Source organism: Trichechus manatus, unplaced genomic scaffold (genome assembly GCF_000243295.1).
Source record: "Trichechus manatus latirostris isolate Lorelei unplaced genomic scaffold, TriManLat1.0 scaffold00093, whole genome shotgun sequence".
In the NCBI taxonomy this organism is placed as follows: Eukaryota; Metazoa; Chordata; class Mammalia; order Sirenia; family Trichechidae; genus Trichechus; species Trichechus manatus.
In genome coordinates, this window is record NW_004444029.1 from 6,383,894 (window position 1) to 6,405,529 (window position 21,636).

The 21,636-nt window shown below is 40.6% G+C and overlaps 1 protein-coding gene across 1 annotated transcript; it reads left to right on the forward strand.

The window, feature by feature from the left end:
• Nucleotides 1-3,428: 3,428 nt before the first annotated feature.
• On the forward strand, nucleotides 3,429-8,714 carry LOC101343274 (cationic trypsin-like). The gene is made up of 5 exons (XM_004382374.1): nucleotides 3,429-3,468; nucleotides 5,842-6,001; nucleotides 6,891-7,144; nucleotides 7,694-7,830; nucleotides 8,565-8,714. The coding sequence occupies exons 1-5, from the start codon at nucleotides 3,429-3,431 to the stop codon at nucleotides 8,712-8,714; spliced, it is 741 nt and encodes a 246-aa protein (XP_004382431.1).
• The last annotated feature ends 12,922 nt before the right edge of the window (nucleotides 8,715-21,636 follow it).

A 21,636-nucleotide genomic window follows, 5' to 3' on the forward strand; every position in this document is an offset into this window, starting at 1 on the left:
ATTATACAAAGATAAAGAACAATGATGAATCTGTGAAGCATCTCATAACATGGATGAAACTGGAGGACATTATGCTGAGTGAAATGTCAATCACAAAAGGACAAATATTGTATGAGACCTCTACTCTATAACTCATATAAAAGTTTACACACAAAAAGAAACAATCTTTGTTGGTTACAAGGGACGGGAGGGATGAGGGGGAACTAAATAGATAAGTGGTTACTTTGGTGAAGGGTAAGACAGTATACATTACTGGGGAAGCCAGCACAACTCGTACAAGGAAAGGTCATGGAAGCTCCCTAGATACATCCAAACTCCCTGAGGGACTGAATTGCTGGGCAGAGGGCTGTGGGGACCATGATCTCGGAGAACATCTAGTTCAATTGGCATAACACAGTTTATAAAGACAATGTTCTACATTCTACCTTGGTGAGTAGCATCTGTGGTCTTAAAAGCCTATGAGTAGCCATTTAAGATACTCCGCTGGTCTCACCCCTTCTGGAGCAAGGGTAGAACGAAGAGAATAAGACACAAGGAAAAGATTAGTCCAAAGGACTAATGGAACACAGCTACCACAGCCTCCACCACACTGAGTCCAGCACAGCTAGATGGTGCCCGGCTACCACCACTGACTGCTCTGACTGGGATCACAATAGAGGGTCCTGGACAGACCTGGAAAAAGATGTAGAACAGAATTCTAACTCACAAAAAAAAGATCAGATTTACTGGCCTGACTGACTGGAGAAACCCCGAGAGTATAGCCCCTGGACACCCTTTTAGCTCAGTGATGAAGCTCCTCCCGAAGTTCACCATTCAGCCTGGGATTGGACAGCCTCATAAAACAAAACAGGACTAATGAGGCACAGCAATCCCGGGACAAGGACTAGAAGGCCGGAGGGGACAGGAAAGCTGGTGATAGGCAACCCAAGGCTGAGAGGGGACAGTGTTGACATGTCGTGGGGTTGTCAGCCATTGTCATATGGCAATATGTGTACTGTTTAATGAGAAACTGTTTGTTCTGCAAACCTTCATCTAAGGTACAAAAAAAAAGAAAGAATTATCTATGTGAGATCAAATTGACAACAGAAACTCAAAAGGTTTGATGGGAAGCCTAGGGGACAGTGAGTTGAAGACAATGGTGATGGAATAATTTGGAAAAGGACAGTGAGAATAACAGCACAGCTGGAAGAATGTAATCGGTGTCACTGAATTGTATATGTAGAAACTTTTGAAATGGTGTAACGTTGGCTATGTATATTTTCACCAAGAAAAAGGTCCTCAAGGTCAAGAAGGGGGAGTGTTGACATGTAGTGGGGTTCATAACCAATGTCATAAAACAATATGTGTACTGACTGTTTTATGAGAAACTATTTGTTCTGTAAACCTTCATCTAACGTACAATAAAAAAATTTAATTAAAAAAAAGAGAGAGAGAGAGAAGCAAGCAGAGAAGAGGGACCTCATACCACCAAGAAACAGGAGCTGAGACTGGAATATGTGCTTTGGACCCAGGGTCCCTGTGCTGAGAAGCCCGCAGGTCAGGGGAAGATTGATGACAAGGATCTTCCCCACAGCTGATGAGAGAGAGAAAGACTTCCCCTGGAGCTGGTGCCCTGAATTCAGACTTCTAGCCTCCTAAACTGTGAGAGAATAAATTTCTGTTCGACAAAGTAAAAAAAAAGAATGGGAAAGCTTTGTCAGAACATTCCTATATATTGTATTCAGGCCACACCACCAAGTAAACTTCCATTTCAACTGATTGGCTGCTCACATCAGATCACAACTGGAGGATGATTACATAATATCTGCCCAACCACTGAGAATCATGGCCTAGCCAAGTTGACACATAACCTTAACCATCACAGAATGGAAACTCAAAAGTCTTTAGCCTTATGGATATTCACTTATTCTGAAGAGCCCAATCTAATCACTTTCTACTTGTATTCAATGTAATCCTTGGAATTTCCCCCAGCCCTCAGGAAACGGTTGTTTTCAACAAGCTGTGAAACTGTAAGCGAAACTCTTCACTTCTCTAAGGCTCACCCTCCCCATCCCTAAAATGGTGAGAATAATAGCACAGCACTTAGGGGGTTGTTGTGAGGATGGAATGAGGTGATGCACAGTGCCTGACATAGAAAACACACCATATGTTTCACGTGTTATCATCTTCGTTCGATAATTCCGTATTATTTATGTCACAAAATGTTGGTGACCTGACTACAGCAGTGTTGCATAGGATTAGGAATATAGACTCTGAAGCCAGATTTCCTGGGTTGGAATCCTGACCCAATCATGTACTCGCTGTGCAATTTTGGTTAAGTCCTTTATACTTTTCTGTGCTCAGTTTTATCATGTGTAAAATGAGGATAATATTAGGTATCTTATAAGATTGTTGGAGTACTTTGCAGGTGCAAACGGTTAAGTACTTGGCTACTAACCGAAAGGTTGGTGTTTCAAATCTACCCAGAGGTGTCTTCGAAAAAAGGCCTAGCTATCTATTTCTAAAAAATCAGCTATGGAAAACCCTGTGTGGCACAGTTCTACTCTGACTCACATGGGGTTGCCATAAGCTGGAGCTGACTTGATGGCAACTGGTTTGAAGGGTCTTTGGAGAATTACTAAGTAATATAGGCAAAGGACTTAGAACATCCCTGACACGTAGTAAGCTCTAGAAAATGCAAGTTATTATCATTTTTGGAGCTCTGGTGCTGCAGTGGTTAGGAGCTCGGTCGTTAACCAAAAGGTTGACAGTTGGAATCCACCAGCCACTCCTTGGAAAGCCCAACAAAGCAGTTCTACTGTATCCTATAGAGCCATAATGAGTTGGAATCTACTCGACGGCAATGAGCATTATAATTTTTTACTTTCCTCTTTTGACCTGTTGTACTTTCCAATAAGAACATTTTTTTCTTTCCTCAAGGGAACAGGTTATTCCTATAGATAATGACAAGTTTATATGGATACACAAGACTTGAGTTACCACAAGATTAAGGGTTGAAATAGTAGAACAGCCAGTATTAATTACACATCAAGAGTGCAGGTGCAAGATAGTGCTTCAGATGGCTGTACATAGCAAGGAAAAACAAGTAACTAAGATTTTTGTTTGGGAATCAGGACACCTGTAGCTATGTCCTGTGGTCTCACTCCAACTTACTTTCCTCTTGTATGGAACAGTTCCCAACAGGTGGGCTCATTACTTCCATTCCCATAACATTCTGTAAAAGTGGACAAGGGCGGATGATTACTTGTGATGCTGAATTATTCTCCACCTGACAAAGATTTGAATTCTAAATTTGGATTTTTGAGTTTCCAGTGGAATCACATTTCCAGCACCTGTGACCATGGGTGCTAATGACCTGTCTGGAGTTATAAATAGCTGTGGAGGAGACCCCTTTATCTTATTCCCCAGCCTGGATCCAGTGAGCAACCATGAAGGCCTTCATCTTCCTCACTGTCCTGGGAGCTGCTGGTGAGTCTCTCATAATGAATCCGTAGGTGTCCATCACAGGGGTCTATCACGTGTTTAAGTTTGTGCTCTGGAAGACAACAATGAGTATTAAACATAGTCTAAGTAGTCAAGAAGTCTAGCATGTTGGAACAGCCGTGTACAATACATAAGCTTATAGGCATTTAAATCTCACTTGTTGGGTTCAAGTGCTGCAAGTCAGGAAGATCACGGTCAGCAGGAGTGACCAGAGAGGAAGCGTAAAGAGGCATGACTTGCCTTGAACTTCAGTGTACAGGTACAAGCTATGAAGAATGAGAGGCAAGGAAAGTAGTCCTCATTAAGGAAGTTTCTCTCTTGATATTTCTAAGTAGTCGGTGTTAGTAAAAATATATATATACATACATAATTTTATATATGTATACATATATATATATGTCATGGATTGAATAGTGTTCCCCCAAAATATCTGTCAACCTGGCTAGGTCATGATTCCTAGTATTGTATGATTGTCTACCATTATGGCATCTTATGTGATTTCCCTATGTGTTGTAAATCCTATCACTGTGATGTTAATGAGATGGATTAGTGGCAGTTATATTAATGAGGTCCACCATATTAGTGTCTTAAGCCAATCTCTTTTGAGATATAATAGAAAGAAGCGAGCAGAGAGACATGGGGACCTCATACCATCAAGAAAGGAGTGCTGGGGGCAGAGTGAGTCATTTGGACCTGAGGATCCTGTGTGGAGAAGTTTCTAGTCCAGGGGATGATTGATGAGAAGGACCTTCCTCCAGAGCTGACAGAGAAAGACTTCCCTGGAGCTAATGTCCTAAATTTGGACTTGTAGTCTACTAGACTGTGAGAGAATAAATTTATCTTTGTTAAAGCCATCCACTTGTGGTATTTCTGTTATAGCAGCAATAGATAATCACGACAATATATTTACAAACATATATGTATATATTTGCTGTTGAGTCAAGTCTGATCATGGTGCACTTAACTGTGTTAGAGTAGAATGTGCTCCATAAAGTTTTCAATGGTTGATTTTTTGGAAGTAGATCACCAGGTGCCTCTGGATGGAATTGAACTGGCAACCTTCCAGTTGGTAGTCCAGTGCTCAACTATTTGCACCAGTAATTGGGACTAATCTTGGGCTCCTTGCAGAGTCTATTAGTGTCGAAGTCCAGGTCTTTCTGTAAAGGACTCCATTGACAGGATCTTAGGAGGTGGAGACATTTTATTTCTCATGAATAAAAGCTATGGTTTTTGTTTATAACATCATTGTCAGTGAATTCTCTCTAGTGTAAAATAGTATGTTTTTCAATCCAGAAAAGAAATAGAGAAGTTACTATTTCTATTTTAGATTACTAAATTTTATACTACAAAAACTGAATGCTAAATTTTCCCAGTTTGGGCAGCCATAATTCCAGTATATCTGTCTAGAAACCTGGGAACTTCTTCTTTAAAATTATTTTAAAATACTTGTACAAGAGGGCTCATATAAATAAGCATAGACTTTTGAAGTCGAAGGAAATTTTGATGAATTAGAAGGCCTATCTTCATAATGCTAGATTAGTTGAAGAATGTTGTAAAGATAATTGGAATAGGGGGAAAGGCTGTGGAGAGAGTCCTGATAATGTTTTGTGAAATGACTTTGTGAAAGCTTTAGGCTAAAGACAAGTGAGAATTTTGGGGAACAGAAGTAAAAAACTCCGTCTTCCGTCCAGGTCAGAGCTTTCTCAGGTAGCCTCTAAGCCCCTCTTTATCCTTATCTCATGGGGAGATCATATGCCAACCACCAAAAAGAAACACCCGACGACAATGCAAAGCTTTATTGAAAACCCCTTTGCAGGGCTGCTGAGCAGGGCTCTGTGAAAAGTGTTCTTTATACCTCAGGTAGTGGTGTAAGGGGTCTCCAATCTGTGTGTTTGTTTGTGTGTGTGTGTATGGTACACAGATAAAGATCAACCTATTTACCAAATTTAAAGAACAAACTGAAAATAAAATACTTACATCATAATGGTGGGGCCCTGGTGGTGCAGAGGTTAAGCATTTGGCTGCTAAACAGAAGGCTGGCGGTTGGAATTCACCAGCCACTTCTTGGAAACCCTGTGGAGCAGTTCTACTCTGTCCTGTAGGGCCGATATGAGTCGGAATTGACTAGACGGCAAGGGATTTTTTGTTTTATCATAATGGTATAAGTAGGGTACATGTTAAAGATATGGGACAATAAGATTTTGAGACAAATTAACGTGAAAATCGACATTCCCTGATTATGTGAAACAAGAGAACATTGAAATCTTTTTTCTTACTACTCTGCAAGAACTTCATGGTGGAGTAGAAATTCCAAGAAGGATCTGCCTTACAGGTTGTTCCAAACTTTCTCCTTGTCAGTTGCTTTCACCATTGATGATGTTGACAGGATTGTTGGGGGCTACACGTGTCAGGAGAAGTTCGTCCCCTACCAGGCATCCCTGTACTGGGGCTATCACTTTTGTGGCGGCACCCTCATCAGAGACCGGTGGGTGGTGTCTGCGGGTCACTGCTACAACAGGTAAGTGCCATCAACGAGTCCCTGTGATTAAAGATCTGTGCATCCCCCAGCCTTGGCAAAGCCAGGGAGCCCTACAGAGTCAGGCTTGAGGGGTGAAGCATCCAGCTTCTAAGGGTTCTTTTGTTCTCCCAGGTGTTGTATGGTGTGAAGAAGATCTTCCCCATGGAAAGGGACCTTCAGGTTTCCCTTGATATCCACCCAAATAACTGAATTAATGACATGGGGGTGTGTGGAGGGGGAGTGGTGGGTGGTGAAGTATCCCCAGAAAGACCTTGGGAACATGAATCAGGAAGTAATCCTAGTCACTATACACTATAACTCAGCCAAAAAAATGGCATGTTGAGGAAATAAAGTATGTGAAATGTCCAGTATGACATTAAAAATAAGCATGAATCATTCTGTCCCCTTAATATTTTGTCTCACCTCTGACTCCTGCCTCATCTTCCTACAATAATCAGTAATCCAACAGAAGAGGAAGGGCAGGTGCTGATCAACCACGAATGTGCTTTCCTCTCCAATAGTCTGTCTTACCTCTGATTCCTGCCTCATCTCTCTACAATAATCAATAATCCAACAGAGAAGGAAGGGCATGTGCTGATCAACTACCAATGCCCTTTCCTCTTCCCAATTTTTTATCTGGGTCATTTGTATCACTTTCCTATACCTGTCTAGTCTAACAAGATGGAGGATGTGAGTTTGTGCTCATGGTGACACATAGGGACTAGTCTCACCTCACTGTGTCCCCTAGGTCTACCTTAAGTGCACAATCACCTGTGGGAGTGAACAGTCAAAAGGGCTGGTGTCAGTGCTTGTGCTCCTGACGGGGGCAGTTCGGAGGTGCAGTGATGTGAAGATGGATATTTAAGAAACTTTTAATCCTTCAACCCAGAAAAATCCAGGTATTTCTGGGAAAACACAACCTCAACGCCTATGAAGACCATGAGCAGTCCATTAGGTCGGCCAAGGTCATCCGCCACCCTAAGTACAAAGCAGCCACCTTAGATAATGACATCATGCTGATTAAACTGAAGCACGCTGCTACCATCAACTCTTGGGTGTCCACTGTCTCTCTACCAACATCCGCCCCCCTTGCCGGCACCGAATGCCTCATATCCGGCTGGGGCAACACTGAAAGCAATGGCAGTAAGTGCCCCTGGAACTAAAATGTACAGTCTGAGAGTCCTAGCCGGAGCAGGCATGCTGAGGGTCCCTTAGTTCAAGCTGCCACTCAACACAAGGTTCCCAGAGGACAGTTGTGGGGAATATGGAGTCTTAGAATATATTAACAGAAATGGGGAAGATCCCTTTGCTGTGACCATGCAGAAGATACTGCAAAAATGAACCATGACAAAGATCCCAAGGTATTCAACTGAAAGGTGGTTAGTGATGCTGAGAGAACTAGGCACTGGAGAGGTCAGCAGAACAGAGGCTATGGGATTTGGTACTGCCTGTAGTGTAGACCTGCTTGAGAATAAAGTCTCTAGATTTGAGGCCTGTGGTCAGTGAGGCTCATGTCAGAGAGAGAAGAGCTTGCTGGTTAGAACATTCCAAAACAGCATTGTTCTCCCTAACTAGAAGGCTTTGGCAATCTGAGAGAAAGACTGGAAGTGTTGGGAAGGAGGGAGAGATATTGGGAAGGAACTTCCAGGAATCGTGTGGGTAATCTTCCGTTTTCACTCTTTCCCCCAACAGCCAACTACCCAGACCTCTTGCAGTGTCTGAATGCCACCATCCTCTCTGACAGTGACTGCCACAATGCCTATCCAGGCGAGATCACCAGCAACATGATATGTGTGGGCTTCCTGGAAGGTGGCAAGGACTCTTGCCAGGTTCGTTTCTCTGCCCTTATTCTCCCAATCTCAATCCCACTCCGTTCCATCATATTTTCATTTTTCTTGAATACAGAGGGTTGATTATGAGGAGAGTCAGATAGTTATAGGATAAATTATAGGACTGTGGGACTGATACTGAAAGTTGAGGGATAGCTTTGGGAGAATTATAGATTTTCTTTTTTGGTATTTCGTTTTTGGTAACCATTACCAAGATACACAGAAGACAGCCGGTCAACAGTACGTCAGGGTGAATTTTACAGGAGTATATTGTGGAAAGGAGCCCTTTTGGAAGGAGTAGGAATAACTGCATGATATTAAATTTCCCCAGTCCTCAGTCTTCTTGGCCCCAGAAGACTGCAGCTGTGGAAAGAAAAGGAGCTAAAAGGAGATAGTTGGAGGGATAGGTGTAGAGCATGGAGACTGAGGGTTGGATTTCCAAGAGACAAGAAGGTGCTTCCTTGAGGATGGCAGCCTAGGAAGATGGTCCCAGGCTAATTGAGGCCTGTACTTAAATTTCTCCCATGTAGGCCCAGGGAAACTTGGTGGCATAGTGGTTAAGAGCTACTGCTGCTAACCAAAGGTTAAGCAGTTCAAAGCCACCAGGCGCTCCTTGGAAACCCTATGGGGCAGTTCTACTCTGTACTATAGGTTTGGTATGAGTCGGAATGGACTTTATGGCAATGGGTTTAGACCCAGGTGAGAGTCCTGACTGTCTCTTTGCTCTTGCTTAGGGTGACTCTGGTGGCCCCGTGGTCTGCAATGGAGAGCTTCAGGGCATTGTCTCTTGGGGCGACGGCTGTGCTCTGGAAGGCAAACCTGGAGTCTACACCAAGGTCTGGAACTACGTGAGGTGGATTAATCAGAAAATCAATGCCAACTAGACACCTTCCTGGGCCCTCTCCATGACCAATCCCAAGCCAGTCAACATCACTTTCTTCCCATGCCTGAAAACAGTATCTAAATAAAGTGTTCCATCATGCACCACACGTCTGTCCAAGAGTGGTCATTGCTTGATGTTATGAGTGTTCTCTTGAGATGTCTGGTAAGTAAGAAAGTGAATATAGAATTAAAAAACTATATTAAGAGAGAATTTGAAGATTATTTAGTCATTCATTCAATCAAATCAATATAAATTTACTAATCACCTACTCCCTTAGTTATATAGTTCTGCTGTAACATAAATATCCCAAGTGAGTGGCTTTAACAAACAGAAATTTGTTTTCTCACAATTTAGGAGACTAGAAGACTGAATTCAGGGTGAAATCTCTAGGGGAATGCTCTCTCTCTGTTGGCTCTGAGGGAAGGTCCTTTTCTCTCTTCAGATTCTATTCCTTGGCTCCTTGGTGATCTTCATGTGGCACGGCATCTATCTTCCTCCATCTCTAATTTCTTAATCTGCTCCTTTTATATCTCAAAAGAGATCAATGTAAGACACACCCTACACTAATAGTGCCTTATTAACATAACAAAGAAAATCATTCCCGAATGGGATTATAACCACAGGTATATTGCTGTTGTGAAGTGAAATCAAGTCAGTTCGCACTCACAGTGATGCTATGAAACATTGTCCAGTCTTGTGCCTTTTTCACAATTGTTGTTGTGCTTCAGCCCATAGATGCAGCCACTGTGTCAACCCATCTCATTGGGGGTCTTTTTCTTTTTCGATGACTCTCTACTGTACCCAGTTTGATGTCCTTCTCCAGGGACTGGTCCCTCCTGATAACATGTCCAAAATGTGTGAGACACAGTCTTGCCATCCTCTCTTCTAAGGAGGGTTCTGGCAGTATTTCTTTCAAGAAAGATTCGTTCATTCTTCAGGCAGGCTGTGGTATATTCAATATTCTTCTCCAACTCTACAATTCAAAGGCATCAATTCTTCTTTGGACTTCCTTATTCATTGTCTAGCTTTTGTATCCATATGAGGCGATCACCATGGTTTGGGTCAGGTGTACCTTAGTCCTTAAAGTGACATCTTTACTTTTTAACACTTTAAAAAGGTCTTTTGCAACAGATTTGCCCAATGCAATAAGTCATTTGATTTCTTGACTGCTGCTTCCATGCGTGTTGTTTGAGGATCCAAGTGAAACGAAATCCTTGACAACTTCAAATTTTTCTCCGTTTCTCATGATGTTGCTTATTGGTCCAGTTGTGGGATTTTTGTTTTCTTCACATTGAGTTGTAATTCATACTGAAGGCTGTAGTCTTTGAGCTTCTTCAACAAATGCTTCTAGTCTTCTTTTTCAGCTAACAAGATTGTGTCATCTGCATAATGCAGGTTGTTACTTAGTCTTTCTCCAATGTTGATGCCCCATTCTTTGTCATATAGTCCAGCTTCTCAAATTATTTGCTCAGTATACAGAATGAATAAGTATGGTAAAAGTATATACCCTGACGCACACCTTTCCTGACTTGAAACCACACCGTACCCCCTTGTTCTGTTGGAACTACTGCCTCTTGTTTTATGTACAGGTTTCACATGAGCACAATTAAGTGTTCTAGAATTCCCATTCGTGGAATGTTGTCCATAATTTGTTATGACCCACAAAGTCACATGCCTTTGCATAGTCAATAAAACACAGGTAAACATCGTTTTAGTGTCCTCTGCTTTCAGCCAAGATCCACTTTCCATCAGTAATGATGCCCCTCATTCCACATGCTTTTCTAAATCCAACTTGAATTTCTGGAAGTTCCCTGTTGATGTTCTGTTGCAACCATTTTTGAATGACCTTCAACAAAATTTTACTTGTGTGTGATATTAAGGATATTGTTCAACAATTCCCACCTTCTGTTGGATCACCTTTCCTTGGAATGGTCACAATTATGGATCTCTACCAGCCTGTTGGCCAGATAGCTGTCTTCCAAATTTCTTGGCATAGATAAGTGATCTCTTCCAGCTCTGCATCTGTTTGTTGAAACATCTCAATTGGTATTCCGTAAATTCCTGGAGGTTTTTCTTCGGCAATGCCTTCACAGCAGCTTAGACTTCTTCCTTCAGTACCATCAGTTCCTGATCATATGTTACCTCCTGAAATATTTGAATGTCAGCCAATTATTTTTGGTATAGTGACTCTGTGTATCCTTCCATCTTCTTTTGGTGCTTCCTGGGTCAATTAATATTTTACCCGTAGAATCCTTCAATATTGCAACTCGAGGCTTGAATTTTCTCTTCAGTTCTTTCACCTTGAGAAATGCCAAAGGTGTTCTTCCCTTTTGATTTTATATCTCCAGGTCTTTGCACGTGTCATTATAATACTTTACTTTGTCTTCTCGAGCTGCCCTTTGAAATCTTCTGTTAAGGTCTTTTACTTCATCGTTTCTTCTGTTTTCTTTCACTACTTTATGTTCAAGGGCAAGTTCCAGAGTCTCTTCAGACATCAATTTTGGTCTCTTCTCTCTTTCCTGTCTTTATAATGGCCTCTTGCTTTCTTCATATATGATGTCTTTGATGTCGTTCCACAACTGGTCTAGTCTTAGGGCATTAGTGTTCAATGCATCAAATCTATTCTTGAGATGGTTTCTAAATTCAGGTGCAGTATATTCAAGGTCATACTTTGGCTGTTTTGGACTTGTTCTAATTTTCTTCAGCTTCAGCTTCAACTTGTATATGAGCAATTGATGGTCCGTTCCACAGTCGTCCCGTGGACTTAATTTGGCTGATGATAGTAAGCTTCTCAATCATCTCTTTCCACAGATGTAGTCCATTTGATCCCTATGTATTCCTTCTGGCAAGGTCCTCTTGCGTAGTCACCCTTTATGCTGGTGAAAAAGGTATTTGCTGTAGAAATTGTTGGTCTTGCAAAATTTTATCATGCGATCTCTGGTATCCTTTATATTACCAAGCCCGTGGTTTCCAACTACTCTACTTTCTTCTTTGTTTCCAGCTTTCACATTCCAATCATCAGTAATTATCAATGCATCTTGATTACATGTTTGATCAATTTCTGACTGCAGATTTGGTAAAAATCTTCAATTTACTCACCTTTAGCATTAGTGGTAGGTGCATAAATTTGAATTATAGTCATATTAACTGGCCTTCCTTGTAGGTATATGGATATTATACTATCACTGGCAGCTACAGGTGTAGGGGTTAGGATTGACAACATAAATTTTTTATACAAATTAATGCATAACACTACTATATGCCATCCTCTGTGTGGGACATTGAGAATATAAAGGTGAATAAGGTTCGGGCTCACTATTACCATCACATCTTTTAACAGATGATGAAGTTAAAATGCAGAAAGGTAAAATCAACTTCCTGCAACCTTTCTACTAGTTCATGGGAATGCTGAAAAGAGACCCACTGTCCTTATTCCCAAAGCATTGTTGTCCTGCTATGACATTGTGATCTTTCTCTCTCCATTTCTTCTCTAATCCATCTGAAACTCAGTGGCCTGGGAAACTGCTAGATGGTGAAACCTTAAACATCATAAATTTCCCTACATCTCCAAGTCTCCACTTACCTATAAGTTCCTACAAGATCTTTCTTGTTTTCTAAGTGGGATTCTATAGCTAGAGGTACATGGTCTCTGTAGACAATGTGCTCCCCTCCCACCATCTGTACCCCAAACCCACAGCCCTGTTTATGCATTAATCTAAACTACAAGAAAAAAACCCAAAAATATAAGTTCAGATAAGTTTGCAGAAGAGACACTTATTCTCCTGCAGTAATGAAGGTCTTGGAGGCAGAGGTGTCATTTGCTCTCTTTTGGCCTGTCTGTTTTGTGCACCAGAGTGTCCCTGCTCTAGTTGATAAAGCTGTCCTTCTCTACCCCAGCCTTGTTCCATGGATCCCTGGAGCAAGGTTTTCAGTAGAAGTCCCTACAGGTGTTCCCTGTGTAGTCCATCGAAACTGTAGAAGTTCCTCTCCCTGGAGACTGTTGGGAAGGTCTGGTGTGGAAGGAAGGAAATGGTATATGGGGTCTGAGTACGGAGAAGGTGGAGTATATTTGAGAGAGGAACATGTTTGAGGACTCAATGACAAAGGAAAGACGGAGTATCTTGGGAGGAAAATGTGGGCACCCATTCCCAAGTCTCTGTCCATTTGTAACTCTCGATAGCATATCTGTACACAGCAGTCCTGAACCCTCAGGCTGCCTTATCACTACCACTGGGACCAAGTCAAGGTTCCTGAACCTTGCAGTTAAGGCTCTTGAACATTTGGACTCAAAAGACCTTCCTCCCTTACCTCCTTAGTTCTTACTGAATTGCTTTTATGTTTGTGTATGGCCTTAATTATTTTTTAAATAGTATTTTGTTGTATTTTTGGTGGAAGTGTACACAGAAAAACAGGTTCCATTCAAGAATTTCTACACGTATTGCTCAGTGACGTGGATTACATCCCTCACATTGTGTCAACATTCTCATTATTTTCATTCTTCTTGCTTCATTCCCAGTAACCTAGTCTGACTGTCCCCTAAACTTCTCATCTATGCTTTAGAGTAATTGTTGACCATTTTTCTTATATAGAAGATTTTTTTTAGAAGAGCACACTACTCAAGGGTGATATTCTTTTACTTTATGAACTAACCTGCTGTTTAGCTAAAAGGTGGCATAAGGGGATGGTTTTTGTTCAAGGCTTAAAGAGTGTATCAGGGCAATAGTTTTGGAGAGTCCTCCAGTCTCAATAGTCCAGTAAGTCTGGAGTTTTTGAGAATTTGAAGTTTTGCTCCACATTTTTCTCCCTTTCTGTCAGGATCCATCTATTGTGGACTTGATTAGAGATTTCTGCAGTGGTAGCTGGGCACCATCTAGTTTTTCTGGTCTCAGGGTAGAGGAAGCAGTGGTTCATGTAGATGATTAGTCCTACAGACCAGTTCCTTTTCTGAATCTTGTATTTTAGTCTTTATTTTTTGGTCCAGATGAGTAGAGACCAATCGTTGTATCTTAGATGGCTGCTCACAAGCATTTAAGACCTCAGATAATACTCATCAAACTAGGAAGTAGAAAATAACCTTTATGAATGATATTATCCCAATTGACTGAGTCGTCCCACAAGACTATGACCCTAAGCTTTCAAACCAAGAAAACTAATCCTGTGAAGAGACTGGCTAAGTTTAAAAAGTACCAGTTTATGTGAACTTTATTTGTTTTATTATACATATGTATACAATATATACAAATGTTATAAATACATATTATATAAGCATTACAACTATATATTATATACAGTACATATATTTTATTTTATGTATATATATATATATATATATATATGTTTTTGTTGTTGTTGCAATGGCCTAAATTAATTTTATGTATAACTGCTCTTTGTTAGGTAGCCTTAGATTTACCTTACTAAACATCTCAGAGCTCTCCCCAGAACCAAATGAGAATAAAGATTCCCTGTTTCCTCTGAAATATCTTTTTACTTCACCCCATCACCACCCCGCTCCCCAAGTTTCTGTCAGTTTGTAGTACTGTGGGGGCTTACCTGTTGCTGTGATGATGGAAGCTATGCCACCGGTATTCAAATACCAGCAAGGTCACCCGTTGCAGATAGATTTCAGCTGAGCTTCCAGACTAAGACAGACTACGAAGGAAGACCCAGCAGTCTACTTCTGAAAAGAGTTAGACATTGAAAACTTTAAGAATAGCAATGGAACATTGTCTGATATAGTGCCAGAAGATGAGTCCCTCAGGTTGGATGGCACTCAACGGATGACTAGGGAAGAGATGCTTCCTGAAAATAGAGTCGACCTTAATGAAATGGATAGAGTCAAGCTTTCAGAACATTCAGTGGCTGATGAAGCACAACTCAAAATGAGAAGAAACAGCTGCAAACATCTATTAATAATCAGAACATGGAATGTACAAAGTATGAATCTAGGAAAATTAGAAATCGTCAAAAATGAAATGGAACACATGAACATCAATATCCTGCACGTTTATGTGTTAAAATGAACTACTATTGGCCATTTTCAATCAGATAACCATATGATCGATCTACTATGCCAGGAATGACAACTTCGAGAGGAATGGCATTGAATTCATAGTTTTAAAAAACATTTCAAGATCTATCCTATAGTACGACAATGTCGGTGATAGGATCATATCTTTACACCTCCAAGGAAGACCAGTTAATGTGACTATTATTCAGATTTACACATGTACCACTAAGGACAAAGATAAAGAGTCTGAAGATTTTTACCAAATTCTGCGGTCTGAAATTGATCAAACATGCAATCAGGATGCATTGATAATTACTGGTGATTGGAATGCAAACACTGGAAACAAAGAAGATCGGTAGTTAGAAAATATGGCCTTCATGATAGAAACATGCCAGAGATCAAAACGACAGAATTTTGCAAGACCAATGAATTTTTCATTGCAAATACCTTTTTTCAACTACATAGAGCTACTATACATGTGGACATCCCCAGATGGAATACACAGGAGACGAATGGACTACATCTCTGGAAAGAGATGATGGAAAAACACAATATCATCAGTCAGAACAAGGCCAGGGGCCCATCATGGAACATACTATTAATTACTCATATGCAAGTTCAAGTTGAAGCTGAAGAAAATTAGAACAAGTCCAGGAGAGCCAAAGTACGACCTTGAGTATATCTAACCTGAATTTAGAGACCATCTCAAGAATAGATTTGATACATTGATCACTAATGATCAAAGACCAAGCAAGTTGTAGAATGAAAAAAAGGACATCATACATGAAGAAAGCAAGAGGTTATTAAAAAGACAGGAAAGAAAGAAAAGAGCAAAATGAATGTCAGAGGAGACTCTGAAACTTGCTGTTGAATGTAGAGTAGCTAAAGCTAACAGAAGAAATGATGAAGTAAAAGAACTGAACAGAAGATTTCAAAGGGCAGCTTGAGAAGACAAAACAAAGTATTGCACTGACATGTGCAAAGAGCTGGTGTTAGAAAACCAAAAGGGAAGAACACACTTGGCATTTCTCAAGCTGAAAGAACTGAAGAAAAAAATTCAAGCTTTGAGTTGTAATACTGAAGGATTCTACAGGGAAAATATTAAACAACCCAGGAAGCATCAAAAGAAGATGGAAGGAATACACAGAGTCACTATAACAAATAACTGTTCGACATTCAACCATTTCAGGAGGTAACATATGACCAGGAACCGATGGTACTGAAGGAAGAAGTCCAAGCTGCACTGAAGGCATTGGTGAAAAACAAGGCTCCAGGCATTGACAGAATACCAATTGCGATGTTTCAACATTTGGATGCAGCACTGAAAGTGCTCACTTATATACGCTAAGAAATTTGGAAGACTGGCCATTCAACTGGAAGAGATTCATATTTATGCCTATTCCAAAGAAAGTTGATCCAACTGAATGTTGAAATTATCAAACAATGTCATTAACATCACACAGAAGTAAAATTTTGCTGAAGATCATTCAAGAGCAGCTGCAGCAGTATATTTATAGGGAATACCAAAAATGTAAGCCAGATTCAGAAGAGGACATAGAACCAGGGATATCATTACTGATGTCAGATGAATCCTGGCTGAAAGTGGAGATAACCAGAAAGATGTTTACCTCTGTTTTATTGACTATGCAAAAGCATTACACTGTGTGGATCATAACAAATTATGGATAATATTGGGAAGAATGGAAATTCCAGAACACTTAGTTATGCTCATGAGGAATATGTACATAAATCAAGAGGCAGACGTTGGAACAGAACAAGGGGATACTGCTTCAGGAAAGATGTGCTTCAGGGTTATATCCTTTCACCATGCTTACTCAATCTGTATGCTAAGCAAATAATCAGAGGAGCTGGACTATATGAAGAAGAATGAGGCATCAGCATTGGAGGAAGATTCATTAACAACCTGCTTTATGCAGATGACACAACCATGCTTGCTGAAAGTGAAGAGGGCTTGACGTACTTATTGATGAAGGTCAAAGACCACAGTCTTCAGTAAATATTACAGCTCAACATAAAGAAAATGAAAATCTTCACAACTGGACCAATAAACAACATTATGATAAATGGAGAAAAGATTGAAGTTGTCAAGGATTTCGTTTTACTTGGATCCACAATCAACACCAATGGAAGTAGCAGTTAAGAAATCAAACGACGCATTGCATTGGGCAAGTCTGTTGCAAAAGACCTCTTTAAAGTGTTTAAAAGCAAAGATGTCACCTTGAAGACAAAATTGCATCTGACCCAAGCCATGGTGTTTTCAATCACCTCATATGCATGCCAAAGCTGGACAACAAGTAAGGAAGACCAAAGAATTGATGTCTTTGAATTGTGATGTTGGTGAAGAATACAGAATATACCATGGACTGCCAAAAGAACGAACAAATTTGTCTTGGAAGAAGTACAGCCAGAATGCTCCTTAGAAATGAGATTATGTCTTACATACTTTGGACATGTTATCAGGAGGGATCATTCCATGGAGAAAGATATCATGCTTTGTAAAGTAAAGGGTCAGCAATACAGAGGAAAACCCTCAAAGAGATGCACTGACACAGTGGCTGCAACAATGGACTCAAGCATATCAATGATTGTGAGGATGGCACAGGTCCAGGCAGTGTTTCATTCTGTTGTACACAGGGTTGCTATGAGTCAAAATTGCCGTTACAGCACCTAACAACAACAACAACCATCACTACCACCAATACACACACCTTTTCACCTTGCCACTACAGGTAATGGGAAAACTCAGATTCCTGACAAGGTAACAGGTATATAAAAGACGAGAGATCAGAGCAGAAGAAAATCGAGAAAAGGGCAAACAAATCATTTGTTCTTGATGTCATCCAACAATCCTTTTTGAGCATATTTGTCATTTTCTGTATCTTACTTTGTATAAAGACCAACTCTTCACAATTTCTGAATTTCTTTTAAAATGGAAATTCTGTAGATCTTTGACCCAGTAACTTAACCTCTAAAAATTTACCCAATAAAAATATGCATATATAATAGAGTTTATAAAGAAAATGTTCTACATTCTACTTTGGTGAGTAGCATCTGGGGTCTTAAAAGCCTGTGAGCAGCCATCTGCAATACTCCGCTGGTCTCACCCTTTAGGGAGCAAGGGAGAATGAAGAAAACAAGATACAAGGAAAAGACTAGTCCAAAGGACTAATGGACCACAACTACCACGGCCCCCACCAGACTGAGTCCAGTACAACTAGATGGTACCTGGGTACCACCACTGACTGCTCCGACAGGGATCACAACAGAGAATCCTGGACAGAGCTGGAGAAAAACTTAGAACAAAATTCTAGCTCACAGGGGAAGACCAGACTTGCTGGCTGACAGAGACTGGGGGAAACTCCGAGAGTATGGCCCCCAGACACCCTTATAGCTCAGTAATAAAGTCACTCCCGAAGTTCACCGTTCAACCAAAGGTTAGAAAACCCCATACAATAAAACGAGAGTAATGGGGCACAACAGTCCAGGGACAAGGACTAGAAGGCAGGAGGGGACAAGAAAGCTGGTAATAGGGAACCCAAGGTTGAGAAGGGGCAGTGTTGACATGCGGTGGGGTTGTTAACCATTGTCATAAAACAATATGTATACTAACTGTTTAATGAGAATCTATTTGTTCTGTAAACCTTCATCTAAAGAACCAAAACAAATTTAAATATATATATATATATATACCAGTCACTATTCACAGACTCTGTATAGTGCCAACCACCACCCATCTGTCAGTTTGTCATACTGTAGTGGCTTGTGTGTTGCTATGATGCTGGAAGATATGTCACTGGGATTTCAGTGGAGCTTCCAGACTAAGACAGACTTTCAAGAATGGCCTGGTGATCTACTTTCAAAAATTAACCAATGAAAACCTTATGGATCACAACAGACCATTTTCTGATATAGTGTTGGAAAATGAGCCCTCTAGGTTGGAAGGCACTCAAAATACACAGTGGCTGCAACAATAGACTCAAACATACCAATGATGGTAAAGATGATTCAGGGCCAGGCAGTGTTTCATTCAGTCGTGCATGGGGTTGCCATGAGTAGGAGTCGACTCGACCGCAACTGACAATATCATGCCAAAATTCATTTATTCAACATGTTATCAGGAGGGACCAATCCCTGGAGAGGGACATCATGCTTGGTAAAGTAGAGGATCAGTGAAAAAGAGGAAGACCCTCTAGGAGATGGATTGACACAGTGGCTGCAATAATGGGCTCAAACATACCTACTATTGTGAGGATGGTACAGGACCAAATGTTTCGTTCTATTATACATAGGGTTGCTATGAGTTGGAACTGACTCAATGGAACCTAACAACAACATATATTATGTTCAAAGGACTTTGAATGATCTGAAAGATGAAAAAAAAATGACATTCTCCGGCGAGGTGAAATCACCTGGCAGAAATATTATAGTCAAGGTCCCTAGCTTTGCAGCTCCAGAAACTGCAATTTCTTCAGTTAACCAAAATTACTTAGTGTCTTGGGGTCTGACATAATCTGATCAAGCTCACTGGAGATTGACATACAAGCAAGAATGCCAATTTATGCCTATTTATTGTGAACAATATAACTTAGGGAGAGTGGGGTGGGTGGCAATGCCCATGTGGGCTGGTCAGTGCCTTTTCTCCCTGTAGGCAAATTGACTCAGAAAATCAATTTTTCAGTAGATGATGACTTAGTGAACACCAAACCAAGTGGAATGGTTGGTGTCATCAATCCATGAGATAGACTCCATGGTTGATTCCATCTCCATAGCAGGGATACAACTTCTGCTCCGACTGGAGACCAGTATTCATTGGTTAGGAAGAAGTCCCTTTTGTACTGGTGCAATAGAAATTTTGAACCTAATATAAAGGATAAATTATTGAGAAGTTCATTTGTTTAAAAAAGAATATGCATATAAGTACGAAAAGATGTAAAAATTCAATAATATCACTTAGGAGGCATTCATTTGCAAGTAATTTTAGTACTGAAGTCACATTTATAAAGCCTTTAAAAATGAAGACATTTACAATCTTAGTATTATTTTAGCCTTACTTTTAAAAGTCATCTAAGAATGTCAGTTTCATTGAAGGGATATGTATTAGGTTGTGTTCTCTCGTAGAGCAAAACCAGTGAAGCATATATATACACACAAACACACACACACACACACACACACACACACACTTAGGCTGAGGGCTTATTTTGACTCACCTCTTTGCAGGAGTTGATGGAAAATGTGCAGTCAAGTGACAGACTGCTGGCTCACATCCCAAGAACCAGAGGTCAGAGGATGATGAGTCGGATGCAGGATCAGGAAAGGGCAAGCTTTGCCAAAACATCCATATGTTTTGGATGCAGGTCACATCCTCAAGGAAACTCCCCTTTCAGCTGATTGGCTGCTCACATCAGATCACAACTGAGGATGATTACATAATATCTGACAAACCCCTGAGAATCATGGCCTAGCCAAGTTGATACATAACCATCACTGGATGCAAACTCTTTAGCCTTATGGATATTCATTTATTCTAAAGAGATCATTCTAATCACTTTCTACCTGTACCCAATGTAATCTATGCAATTTCCTCCATCTCTCAGGAAACAGTCGCTTTCAACAAACTATGAAATTGTGAGCAAAACCCTTGATTTCTCTAAGCCTCACTCTCCTCATCCCTAAAATGATGAGAATAATAGTACAGCACTTATATGGTTGTTGAGAGGATGGAAAGAGGTGATGCAGGTAAACCACCTAGCACAGTGCCTGACATATAAAACACACTATACATTTGACATATTACCATTTTTATTCAAGAATTCCATGCTACTTTGGTCACCAGACGTTGGTGGACTACTAGGGCAGTGTTGCATAAGATTAGGAGAACAGACTGTGAAGCCAGGTTTCCTGGGTTAGACTCATGACCCTACCATATACTTGCTGTGTGATTTTGGCTAAGTCCTTTATGGTTTTCTGTGCTCAGTTCTATCGTCTGTAAAATGAGGTTAATATTAGGTATCTTGTAGGGTTGTTAGAGTCCTTTGGTGGTGCAAACATTTAAGTGTTTTTTTACTAATCGAAAGGTTGATGTTTCAAATCCACCCAGAGGCATCTTGGAAGAAAGGCCTAGAAATCTATTTCTAAAAAATCAGCCATGGAAAACCCCTGGGAGCAGAGTTCTACTCTGACGCTCATGGGGTTGCCATAAGCTGGAGCTGACTCCATGGCAACTGGTTTGTTGGGTCGTTAGGAGGATTACTAAGTAATATAGACAAAGGACTTAGAACATCCCTGATACATAGTAAGTTCTAGAAAATGCAAGTTATTACCATTTTTGGAGCCCTGATGGTGAAGTGATTAAGAGCTGGGTCGCTAACCAAAAGGTCAGTCTTTGTAATCCACCAGCCACTACCTGGAAACTCTATAGGGCAGTTCTGTTGTGTCCTATAGGGTTGCTATGAGTTGGAATCTACTCAACAACAACGGGTATTATAATTTTTTACTCTCCTTTTTTGATCTATTGTAGTTTCCAATCAGAACGTTTTTCTTTTTCTCAGGGGAACAAGTTGTTCCTGTAGATAATGACGAGTTCATATGGATATACAAGACCTGAGTTACGTCAAGACTAAGTGTTAAAATAGTCAAAGAGCCAGTAAAATTACACAAGACTGCAGTTTCGAGATAGTGCTTCAAATGGACATTCACAGCCAGGACAACCAAGAACCTAAGATTTTTATTTGGGAATCAGGACACCTGTAGCTGTGTTCTGTGGCCTTAGGCCAGCTTACCTTCCTCTTGTGGGGAACAGTTTCCACCAGGTGGGCTCATTACTTCCATTCCCATAACCTTCTGGAAAAGTGGACAAGGGCAGATGATTACATGGGATACTGAATTATTCTCA